Source organism: Schistocerca nitens, chromosome 1 (assembly GCF_023898315.1).
Source record: "Schistocerca nitens isolate TAMUIC-IGC-003100 chromosome 1, iqSchNite1.1, whole genome shotgun sequence".
In the NCBI taxonomy this organism is placed as follows: domain Eukaryota; kingdom Metazoa; phylum Arthropoda; class Insecta; order Orthoptera; family Acrididae; genus Schistocerca; species Schistocerca nitens.
Genome location: NC_064614.1, coordinates 994,078,105 through 994,090,936, shown reverse-complemented (window position 1 = coordinate 994,090,936; position 12,832 = coordinate 994,078,105). Strand labels below are relative to the sequence as shown.

At 41.7% G+C, this 12,832-nt stretch overlaps 1 protein-coding gene across 1 annotated transcript in view; it reads left to right on the top strand.

The window, feature by feature from the left end:
• LOC126195311 (dolichyl-diphosphooligosaccharide--protein glycosyltransferase subunit STT3B) overlaps window positions 1–12,832 on the top strand; it is a 103,052-nt gene that overhangs the window by 41,956 nt on the left and 48,264 nt on the right. The window contains exons 5-8 of the mRNA XM_049933874.1: window positions 2,202–2,400; window positions 2,493–2,664; window positions 5,287–5,465; window positions 5,557–5,768. Coding sequence (XP_049789831.1) covers window positions 2,202–2,400; window positions 2,493–2,664; window positions 5,287–5,465; window positions 5,557–5,768 — 762 coding nt within the window. The remainder of the gene's footprint in view (window positions 1–2,201; window positions 2,401–2,492; window positions 2,665–5,286; window positions 5,466–5,556; window positions 5,769–12,832) is intronic.

Sequence of the window (12,832 nt, the reverse complement as noted above, 5' to 3'; positions counted from 1 at the left end):
AAACTTGTGGCTGGTTGCGGTAGAGCCTGCAATGTAATTTACAAACAGCTGTTGTGTTCTCCAACAAAAATGAATAAAAAGTTAAGCTTACTGTTTTTCTCTGATGAAGAACTTTGTTTTAAATCTGTAAGGATTACTGAATTAAAGCATTAGATTGGAAGAAATTGATTTAATATATTGAAATAGTATTAAACTTTGATGTAGGCTACTTATTTCATTTAAGTTTACTTTTTGTGATCATTTGTTTTATTTAACTTAATTAACTGGGTTGAAGTGGAATGTTTGAAACTTATCTAGATTGGTTAGAAAAACATCAGGCATACAGAAAAACAAAGTTTTTGGTTGTCTTCTGAAGAAATACTTTTAACGGAAGATAAGAATAGTGTTTTACCAATAACAATTACACAATTTTTCAGCCTTCAGTTGCAAGGTAATACTAGGCAAGCTTTCTCTGAAAACCCTACAATAGAAAAAAATCAGCTGATTCAACTTATTTTTACCAAGTCTATATTGAACAAAATATTTTTGATGTGATTTGTTATACAAAACCAGTTAATGAAAAATACAGCCAAATTGTAAGACTGGAATACTGAATGCTGTGATTGCATTCGTTGCAAAATCCTTGACATTATCAGAGTTTTCAATTGCTGGTGAATCTGTTGCTGATTTTTCTTCTAGAGCTGCACTAGACATTTCCAGAGGTTCTCCTAGTTCAATGAATTTTGCCAGCTGACCAGTCAGACTTCGGGGAGCAGCATAAATGCTGTGAAAAGGGGGCACGGTAAAAATTTACACGTGATTGACAGAGAGAATCTGTGTCAGGAAAGCATGAAGTGAAGTTTTCCAAAACCAAAATTTTATCTGTGATGAAGAACTACTGTCCACAGTGATATGGAGAAGCCATGGGGATACAAGGGGATAATTTTAGCAGAAAAAAAGACGCCACAAAGCATAGTGATACATGGACAGCAACTCTACAGAACTGATAGATAAAACTTATCTTTGATTGGTGATAGTTCAGTAGTTAAGTTTTATCTTTGAGAACGATTATCTCTGCTGATCACGTGTACACTTATACCGTGCCCTTCCCTCTGCCCCTCTAATTGTTTTTCACATTGTTTATGGCTCTCTCCAATGTCTGACCCATCAGTTGGCAAGACTCAGTGGAACCAAGAGCTCCTCTGAAGAAGTCCAGCACAGCTCTGCACAAAGCGTCAGGAATGAAAAAGTTTCAGGGACCAAGATCCTACAACCCAGAAGATCAACCAGCAGCAGAGACATCTGGTCGTGGAAGACTTCATTGCATGTTTAGAGTTCTTGTTATGTTTGACTGTCACAGGTAAGAACAAAGAACTGTAATTGTAACTTTAGAAATAGGCAAATGGGTGTTCCATACTTTAGACTTTGAATTAGCATTGGAAAGACGAAAAATACAAATGTAAATTCAGGCAAAAATGGAGGAAAGTGGTCTGAGTCATGATTATTTTAAGTGAAACAAATTATTGGTAAAATTTGGAATCATCAAGATAACAGAATTCTTAATGAGCTTCTGATGTGATATTAGTACAAGAGAATTTTCAGCCATCATTTTATTGGTCTTTGCTGCATACTTTACAAGAGAAAGGTGTGGGTGTATTTTTAGTGTTTTCAGCAGCTATGTGTATTATAAATACATAATTATGGCAGTAGAAATATAAGTTTGTTTTTGTCCATGTAGCTGACCTTTGAAAAGTTTGATGATTTTTGTTTTCATGTCATACAGTTGTACTTGTGGGCCAATTTTGCAGTAACTTAAGATACTAGATGACCAGGATTGAAATTCACATTAGTGATCCTGATTAGGCTTTCCAATGTTTCCCAAAATTTCTAGAGGCTAATGTTGGGATGGTTCCTGAAATAACACAACAGCTGATTTTATTCTCCTTTGTTGTCCAGTGCAAACATAAGGTCTGTTTCTAATGAGTTTGAGACCATTAAAATGTGGAACTATAAGCTACTTTCCTTTCTTTTGAGAGTCCCTCTCAACCTTTTGTGCACACCCTTTGCCCCCTCCCCCCGTCACATCTAAGTGTAGTACATAATGTGTTGACCATATCTTTTATTTTGTTGTGAGTATTTATTTTTTGATTACTAATATTTAAGTTTTCATCTTCAGTATTTAATGTTTTGTTTATGTTACATAAAAATTTCCATGTTTGCAGGTTTCAGCTTGGGGTGGATACGTTTTTATTATAAACCTAATACCTCTTCATGTTTTTGCTTTACTGTTAATGGGGCGTTACTCAAATCGCCTTTTCACAAGCTACACAACATTTTACATCTTGGGGCTTATCCTTAGTATGCAGATACCATTTGTTGGCTTTCAGCCAATTCGTACTAGTGAACATATGGCTGCTACAGGTCTGTGGATTGAATTTAATATTTTCATTAACTTACAGTCAGTAAATAATGTCTGAATTTGAGAAAATGATATGATTAATTATTTCTTTCAGGTGTATTTGCTCTATTAATGGCAGTTGCATTCTTGAAATACCTGCAGAGTATTCTGTCAAAGGCAGAATTCAAATATTTCTTCACTGTGTCTGCCCTGGCGTCTGCTGGAATTGTTTTTCTAACAGTAGTAGGTCTCACTTACGCAGGAGTAATTGCTCCTTGGAGCGGAAGGTAATCATTGAAGGAAATAATTGCTTCTTTGTTACAAACTATTTTCTCATAAATTTATTGATAATCATTTTGTGTTGAGAGGTTGATATTTGTGTATTTTGACTGATAGTAATTACTGTGATATTTGGATGCAATTTTTTCAGTTTGTATCAGTCAGTTATTTTTAATAGTGTTGTGTTCTCCCTCCCTCCCTCCCTCCCTCCCTCCCTCCCCTCCCCCTCCCTCCTTTGAACTCAGTTAGAAATAAGGAGTTGCTCAAGCAACCGCTACAGTCAGTTGTGCAGGACAATAGAACTTTTTACGTATAACAGAAGAAAGTGTGGTTCATAGTTAGTTTTGGTTATGATTTATGCCATGGAGAATAATTTATGTTATTGAAATGGCTGATGGATCCTTAAAGCCTATAGGGAAGCTACCAGTGTGCTGTAGAGCATGCAGTTAAACAGGAATAACACTAAAGTATATCAGAATTGCTGATTTTGTGTGGCATTATCATCTTTTAGTAATACACTGCATTGACATATTGTGACATGCTTTCAGGGTTTCAGGTTCATAAATATCAGAAGATAGTAATGCCATGCTCAAATAAATAATCATTATCACTTCTTTGACATCAGGATAATAAACTCTCTGCCTCAACTAAGTCATCATTTGCCAGGAATACAGTCTGCAGGATGAGATGCAAGGGCTAGAAAATGAGTGATGTCACTGACTGGTGACAAGTCATTGAAAAATAATGGTAATTCCAGTTGCAAAATAGTTTTAGATGTCATAGATGGTTATATTATGAGAAGTAAGTACCAGGAATGTTATAAAATTCAGGAAGGAAAGTCAGTACATCTGCAGGTATACACGGTGAATCACTGTGTACTGTGTGGCAAAGGATACTTTGTATTTACAGAATGTTAATATTTCTTCCCATTCCATTCAGGGAGGAATGACTTACTAGACACCAGTTCGCAAACTGTTATATGTTGATATGTCAGTATTGAAATGACAATATCACATTTCAGTATTTTTATTTTGCATTATATATTTTTGACAATTTTCGGTAAATATTTGAAATCATTGTTTTGGAATTGTAGTGGTACAGTAATTTTACTTTCACTGTGTGAAGGAGTCTTACTACTTTTTGAGGTGTCATCATGTCCAGTCTTTCCCTTTGACTGTGAGATGCAAATATAGTTGGCACAAATTAGTCTGATTGCACTGGGGGCTGGCAGTGTGAATGGAATGACAAAATTAGCTATGTGGAGAAATAGCACATGAATTGGTTTAAAAACAATTTTTAACACAATTAGTGTGCTATTTCTTCACATCAGCATTCTTCAAAAGCAGTTGCTGAAAATGATGTACAAAAATCTAAATGAAAAGATTGGTCTCTGGTGTGGGTGGAGACGTGAGGGGAAATGCTGACATAATTGGCACTTGGCACTACAACAGAAACTGCAACATTTAACTTCACCACATGACTTTGACATTGCAGCTGCTAGGTCACTGGTGTTGGCAGAAATGAAAAAACAGGCAAGTTGACATGAAGTGTTCCGGACAAATCCGATTTGTGATGAAACTGAACCACAGACCAGTCGGACATCTTTTACTGTGTCACTTACATGCAGTTACCATTGTTACCAAAGTGGTTATCATCAAGCGTGAACATTCATTGTTTTCCTTTCAACTCTTGCAGTAAGGGGAATAAGCAGACTGCTAGTTTGTTGATTTACTGAATATCTATTAATAAATCAATACTTAAAATACAGCTCTAAAACCGTCAGTATATTTACAATGTGCAGCCGATATTTTTATAGGCTGATACATCAATATTTTTTCTGTAGATATATCTATATATCAATACTTTTCTTCATTATATCAAGAACTGATAATGGTATTTTTTTAAATATCAGTATATCGGATTCCCGATATTTTGTAAAAAAACAACAGTCCTAGTGCACACGTGCCCAACCCCTCCCCCTCCTCCAACGTGTATAATCATGTTGTGTGGGCTGAATGCACAATGTAATTGTGTGTGTGTGGGGTGGGGGTGTGGGGGGGGGGGCACGCCACGTGTTTGTTCGCGATCGCGCGTGTGGGTGTGTGCGCGTGCAGCTGGTCTTGGTTTAGCTGTGATAGTTCTGTGTGTTTCAACTTTACAGTCACATTACCAACAGTCAGCTTGGGCAGCTTTAGAAGGGGTGAAATGCTCCTGATAAATTTGTTGCTGAGTTGGCATCCAATAACTAGTCCATGTTCAAAGTCACTGAGCTGTGCTTACCATCCCATTCTGTTGTTACTGCTTCTCTGCTGACAACACCATGCTCCCTGTCATCTGTTACACTGGCAGGTCTGCTTTTGTGACATGTGGTGTCATTTCTGCAGTACATAGAGGTGTCTGGATACTTTTGATCAAATATGTGTGTGCACTGTAGCTCAAAAAACGATTCTTTCCAAAAGCTAGAAAAGTTTTCATTCATGTTTGTGTGTCTGTCGATGACTCAACACTTCTAGTATCTGGTGAATTGTTACCTTTACTCCTAAATTATTTTAATTCTGCCAATAATAAATAATCTCGACAGGCAGTTCAACTACTCTATTTGTAACTGAAATGCAGCTTTAATTTTGCAGGTTCTATTCGCTATGGGACACGGGATATGCTAAAATACATATTCCCATCATTGCCTCAGTGTCAGAACATCAGCCTACTACATGGTTTTCCTTCTTTTTTGATCTCCACATACTTGCTACTATGTTTCCTGTTGGGTTGTGGTATTGCATAAAAAATGTAAATGATGAAAAAGTGTTTGGTAAGAAAAAACATTTTAATTAATGAGAGACATTAATGTGTTTACAATATTATACAGAATGTTTTAATAATGATACTGCTTCATGTTCCAGTTGTTCTTTATGCACTTAGTGCTGTATATTTTGCTGGTGTTATGGTTCGTCTTATGCTCACACTGACACCTGTTGTTTGTGTCCTGAGTGGAATCGCTTTTTCTCAACTTCTCGAGTTGTATCTTAAAGAAGACGAAAGTCCACATGTCTCCTACAGTGACAGTGAAGATGACAGCAATGGTGACAAAAACAGTCGCAATATGTATGATAAGGTATGTTAAAAGTTTGTTCAGAAAATAAAGATGAATCTTGTATTGTGTTACTACCCCTCCACCACACTCACGACATACTTCTAGCTTAAACCTTGCATTGTGTATCCCAATTTTTTTGAAAATATAACCACTGCCATGTGGTCTCAAAATTTCAAAATGATAAGGTATGTTAAAAGTTTGTTCAGAAAATAAAGGTAAATCTTGTATTGTGTTACTACCCCTCCACCACACTCACGATGTACTTCTAGCTTAAACCTTGCATTGTGTATCCCAATTTTTTTGAAAATATAACCACTGCCATGTGGTCTCAAAATTTCAAAATAGCTCACATGAAAGAACAATCTGGTTACATGACTTATTTCTTATGCTGAAAACAATAGTAGTTGAAAAAACATCAATTGATAGCAGCTTCTATGTGCATGCTTTAACCCAGTCAAGAATATTTTAATGGTTTAAGACTTCCAAAAGAAGATTAGTGGAACTCTGTGGAAGATGGCAAATGTTCAGATAAATAATTATCATTCACAACTCCAGTAATGATTGCAAAAATGTGGAAAGTGAACCACAATGATAGGAGGCAGACAACCAACAGTTTTGTAATGTTGTTGACATGTTATATGAGTCACATTCAACTGGATGGGTTGAAATGAGACAAACTTCACATGAATATTTCATTCTGGTTAATATTGAATTTAGCAAAAAAAAATGGAGGCCATTCATTAGAGGTAATGCACTCTTGTAGTATCTGTAGAGAAAATATGTTCACCAAGAGTCAAAAGATACAAACACCCAGCAGGACATTGCAATGCTAGCTTTCGGAACCAGAGTCTTTTTGTGGCAGAAGAGTGGAAAGATTTGGAGGAAAACAGATGTAGAAAAAGTAGCACACAACCCTGGCTTGGTGGATATTTCCTGTTCAGAATGAGAGGCAAAAAATGTACTGTTGATACTGCACAAAATTTGAAAACCTGAGGACGTTGAAGTGGCAGAGAAGGCTGTGGTAAAATCAGAGATGGGTGCAAGTACACAATAATATGAGTTTTCACATATGGCTCTTTCTTTGTCAGAATAAATATTTTCAGTGATGGAACTGCTGGTGGTAGTGTTTAGATTGTGCATAAGATAAGTCTTACAGAACCATAAACTAAGTAAATGCCGTTCTGTCTAAATTCTCAGTTCCTCAAAGTTTCACATATGGGAACTTTCCTGACAACATGCAGTTTTTCATCCTCTCCTGCTCTCAGTTAACAGTAATTTTTTTATTCCATTTTTTCCTTCTGTTAATCTTTCCTTTTAATTTTGAATAATTTTTCTCTGTATTATTTTCCTCTACTTAGTTTTCCCCTTCTTTTAGCATAGAGACAACTATACTGATGACACAGTGCAGTGTTCTTTGAAAGACAAGAAAAATTGCAAGGAACAACTGTTTTGGACTTCCGCACTTCTGCCATTTTTCTCTTTCTTGTGTATATGTCTCACACAAAATTAAAAGCTTATGGAGGTGGATACCTATTGCCTGGGGCAGTACCCTGACAGTTGGTTAAGGTCACCTCAGGACCAGCGTCATCTCACTTGACTACTTCCTGTTTTTTTTTTTTTTCTTATTCACACTTGATTTGATGTGACTGAATGCCCCCCTCCCCATGAACCATGGACCTTGCTGTTGGTGGGGAGGCTTGCGTGCCTCAGCGATACAGAAAGCCATACCGTAGGTGCAACCACAACGGAGGGGTATCTGTTGAGAGGCCAGACAAACGTGTGGTTCCTGAAGAGGGGCAGCAGCCTTTTCAGTAGTTGTAGGGGCAACAGTCTGGATGATACTGCACTAACCAAAATGGCCTTGCTGTGCTGGTACTGCGAACGGCTGAAAGCAAGGGGAAACTACAGCCGTCATTTTTCCCGAGGGCATGCAGCTTTACTGTATGGTTAAATGATGATGGCGTCCTCTTGGGTAAAATATTCCCGAGGTAAAATAGTCCCCCATTCGGATCTCCAGGTGGGGACTACTCAGGAGGTCATTGTTATCAGGAGAAAGAAAACTGGCATCATTCGGATCGGAGTGTGGAATGTCAGATCCCTTAACCATGTAGGTAGGTTAGAAAATTTAAAAAGGGAAATGGATAGGTTAAAGTTAGATATAGTGGTAATTAGTGAAGTTTGGTGGCAGGAGGAACAAGACTTCTGGTCAGGTGAATACAGGGTTTAAATACAAAATAAAATAGGGGTAATGCAGTAGTAGGTTTAATAATGAATAGGAAAATAAGAATGCGGGTAAGCTACTACAAACAGCATAGTGAACGCATTGTTGTGGCCAAGATAGATACGAAGCCCACACCTATCACAGTAGTACAAGTTTATATGCCTACTAGCTCCGCAGATGATGAAGAGATTGAAGAAATGTATGATGAAATAAAAGAAATTATTCAGATTGTGAAGGGAGCTGAAAATTTAATAGTCATGGGTGACTGGAATTCAGTAGTAGGAAAAGGGAGAGAAGGAAACGTAGTAGGTGAATATGGATTGGAGGGAAATGAAAGATGAAGCCGCCTGGTACAATTTTGCACAGAGCATAACTTAATCATAGCTAACACTTGGTTCAAGAATCATGAAAGAAGGTTGTATACATAGAAGAATCCTGGATATACTAGAAGGTATCAGATAAATTATATAATGGTAAGATAGAGATTCAGGAACCAGGTTTTAAATTGTAAGACATTTCCAGGGGCAGATGTGGTCTCTGACCACAATCTATTGGTTATGAACTGTAGATTAAAACTGAAGAAACTACAAAAAGGTGGGAATTTAAGGAGATGGGACCTGGGTAATCTGAAAGAACCAGAGGTTTAGAGAGCTTCAGGGAGAGCATTAGGGAATGATTGACAAGAATGGGGGGAAGAAATACAGTATAAGAAGAATGGGTAGCTTTGAGAGACGAAATAGTGAAGGTAGCAGAGGATCAAGTAGGTAAAAAGATGAGGGCTAATAGAAATCCTTGGGTAACAGAAGAGATACTGAATTTAATTGATAAAAGGAGAAAATATAAAAATGCAGTAAATGAAGCAGGAAAAAAGGAATACAAACGTCTCAAAAATGAGATCGACAGGAAGTGCAAAATGGCTAAGCAGGGATGGCTAGAGGACAAATGTAAGGATGTAGAGGCTTATCTCACTAGGGGTAAGATAGATACTGCCTACAGGAAAATTAAAGAGACCTTTGGAGAAAAGAGAACCAGTTGCATGAATATCAAGTGCTCAGATGGAAACCCAATTCTAAGCAAAGAAGGGAAAGCAGAAAGGTGGAAGGAGTATATAGAGGGTCTATACAAGGGATGTTCTTGAGGACAATATTATAGAAATGGAAGAGAATGTAGATGAAGATGAAACAGGAGATATGATACTGCGTGGAGAGTTTAGCAGAGCACTGAAAGACCTGAGTCGAAACAAGGCCCCGGGAGTAGACAACATTCCATTAGAACTACTGACAGCCTTGGGAGAGCCAGGCCTAAGAAAACTTACCATCTGGTGAACAAGATGTATGAGACAGGTGAAATACCCTCAGACTTCAAGAAGAATATAATTATTCCACTCCCAAAGAAAGCAGGTGTTGACAGATGCGAAAATTATCGAACTATCAGTTTAATAAGCCACGGCTGCAAAATACTAACACGAATTCTTTACAGACAGAATGGAAAAACTGGTAGAAGCCGAGCTCGGGGAAGATCAGTTTGGATTCCTTAGAAATGTTGGAACATGCGAGGCAATACTGACCCTACGACTTATCGTAGAAAATAGATTAAGGAAAGGCAAACCTACATTTCTAGCATTTGTAGACTTAGAGAAAGCTTTGACAATGTTGACTGGGATACGGGCTAGAATAGGCCCGCGGTATTCCTGCCTGTCGTAAGAGGCGACTAAAAGGAGTCTCAAATGTTTCGGCCTTATGTGATGGTCCCCTCTCGGGTTTGACCTCCATCTTTCTAAATTATTCCAAAGAGCGAGCCAATTGGGGAAGGGCGCCTTACATGGTGCACTGTATCCGTCGTGCATTGAGACCTTTAGCCGACTTTTTCGTCGTTGCGATGGTGTCCCACTCGTTTTCCGTCTCTTTGGCGAGGATATGTTCCTGGGTGCGATTACCACGCTGCACTCTGCAGTGTTGCTTTTAACTGCGACGACGACCTTGGACATTTTTGCACCTAAGATCCAGCACGGTAGCCAGTCCGTTGTGGTGGGGCCGCCATGTACCCTGTTGGTCGTAGCCCCCTGACAACACAGGGATCGCTCTACTGATGCCTGTGCCATTAACTCCCCACATATGCCAAGGAGTAGATGCCTGTCTCCCTGGAGCATCAGGACTCCCGGCAATGGACATCCTGCCAGGTGGCTATTGCTGCTGCTGGGTGGTGCCCATGGGGATGGCCCTTGGTCAGAGTAGGTGGCATCAGGGCGGATGACCCGCAATGAAGCGTGGTACATCATCTCTCGCTGGCGGCCAGCCGCCAGCAGTCTCTCAGTGTTCTCGGGCTCAATTTAATGCTCAAAAGTACTATCCGAAAACGTTCCCCTCTCTGGCCACGCCGTGGGAGGAGCGTAAGTCTCAGCATGGAGGTAATAGTTATTCACCCCGATTCTTAGTTTGCACGAGAGCTGATGGGGAGTCTTTTCTATCTACAAAGCCTCAGTTCTTCGTCGAGCATTTAGAGGACAAGTTTGGGGAGGTGGAGGGCTTGTCCAAAATGCGCTCTGGGTCAGTACTGATACAAACGGCATCCTCCGCCCAGTCACGCAGGTTACTTGCTTGTGACAAGTTGGGGGATGTTCACGTTACCATTACACCACATAAGAGTTTAAATATGGTCCAGGGAGTTATTTTCCATAGGGACCTACTTTTGCAGTCTGACGACGAGCTGTGCGCCAACTTAGAGCGTAGAGGTGTTCATTTCGTCCGTCGTGTTCATCGGGGACCGAAGGACAATCGGGTTGCTACCGGTGCCTTCATCTTGGCCTTCTAGGGTGATACATTACCGGAGAAGGTCAAGGTGATGGTCTACCGTTGTGACGTCAAGCCCTATATCCCTCCCCCGATGCGGTGCTTTAAGTGCTGGAAGTTCGGGCATATGTCTTCCCGCTGCACTTCCAGCCTCACATGTCGAGATTGCGGACGCACATCACATCCCAATACTCCATGTGCCCCGCCTCCCATCTGTGTCAACTGCGGAGAGCATCATTCCCCTTGCTCGCCTGACTGCAAAATCTTTCAGAAAGAGTGCAAAATCATGGAATATAAGACCCTGGACCGGCTGACCTATACTGAGGCCAAAAGGAAATATGACAGACTCCATCCTGTGAGAATGACATCTTCTTATGCAGCTGCTACAACAACTGTGCTAGCCCCATCAGTTTCGAGACTTCCAGCCAGCTCGATAAGCAGTACGACTCCTCCTGCCCCCTTGCCCGTGGGGGGCTCTACCCAACCGGTTGCTCCTGCACCACCTACCTCAGGAGCAACCTCCTCCCACCCATCAGGGACGTCGGTCCCCGCTTCTCAGCCGGAGAAGCGTCTTAACTTCTTCGGCTACTCTCGCCCGTAAGAGTTCCCTTGGGACCCTCCCTTCCCAGGGTTCCACCAGTGGGAAGGATGACGGCCGACAGTGGCATAAGTCCTCACCAGCGGCCTGGCGTAGGGCTTCACGATCCTCCTCCGTCCTGGAGACTGAATCGGTGAAGCCTTCCCAGCCGGTGAAACCCAAGGTTCAGCGAGAGAAGTCCAAGAGAAAGACCTCTAAGCCCAAAGAACTTGCGGTGGCACCAACCCCACCGCACCCTTCGAGCTCTGCGTCTGAGGATGAGGTCGAGATTCTAGCGTCCGCTGAGGACCTTGATCTCGCCGGTCCCTCAGACGCCATGGATGCCACTCGTACGGGTACTGAATCGGTGGCAGTGAGTGAACAAGCGGCGTAAATTGCCTTCCCAGTCCTTTCACGCCTTTCTCAGCCATGGACAATATCATCCTCCAGTGGAACTGCAGCGGTTTCTTCCACCATCTAGCTGAGCTCCGACAACTTATCAGCCTTCACCCTTTCTTCTGCATTGCTCTTCAGGAAACTTGGTTTCCAGCAATGCGAACCCCCGCCCTCCGTGGCTATCGGGGTTATTATAAGAAACGGGCAGCATATGAAAGGGTGTCTGGTGGCGTCTGCCTCTATGTCCTTCACACTCTGCACAGAGAGTCTGTCCCTCTCCAAACACCTTTAGAGGCTGTCTCTGTTCGGGTGTGGACGCCACAGGCTGTTACCGTCTGCAGTCTTTACCTTCCACCGGATGGTGATGTCTCGCAGCATGTCCTGGCTGCACCATAGCCCAATTGCCGCCGCCTTTCTTGCTATTGGGCGACTTCAACGCCCATAACCCTCTGTGGGGTGGGTCAGTGGCAACAGGTCGAGGCGCCACCGTTGAGCATTTATTGTCGCAGCTCGATCTCTCGATTTTAAATGATGGTGCCTTCACACACTTCAGTGTGGCACATGGCACATACTCCACCATTGACCTTTCAATCTGTAGCCCTAGGCTCTTACCGTCTGTCCAATGGAGTGTGCATGACGACCTGTGTGGTAGTGACCACTTTCCGATCTTTCTGTCACTACCACAGCTTGACTCTTCTGGGCGCCCTAGCAGATAGGCTATGAATAAGGCTGACTGGGACTTGTTCTCCTCCACTACCGCTCTTGAGCCTCTCTCTAATGATGACATTGATGCGGTGGTTCAATCGGTCACCATCGGCATCGTTACTGCCGCCGAATCTGCCATTCCCCGTTCCTCTGGGTCCCCTCGGCGGCGGACTGTGCCTTGGTGGTCACCTGAGATCGCTGAAGTGATTAAAGATCGCCGGCGGGCGCTCCAGCGTCACAAGCGACATCCCTCCATAGCCCACCTTATCGTGTTCAAACGGCTGCGTGCGCGGGCCCGCCTCCTTATCCGCCAAGGCAAGAAGGAGTGCTGGGAGCGGTATGTGTCCACCATTGGCCTCCATGTTGTTCCATCGCAGGTCTGAGCCAAGATTCGACA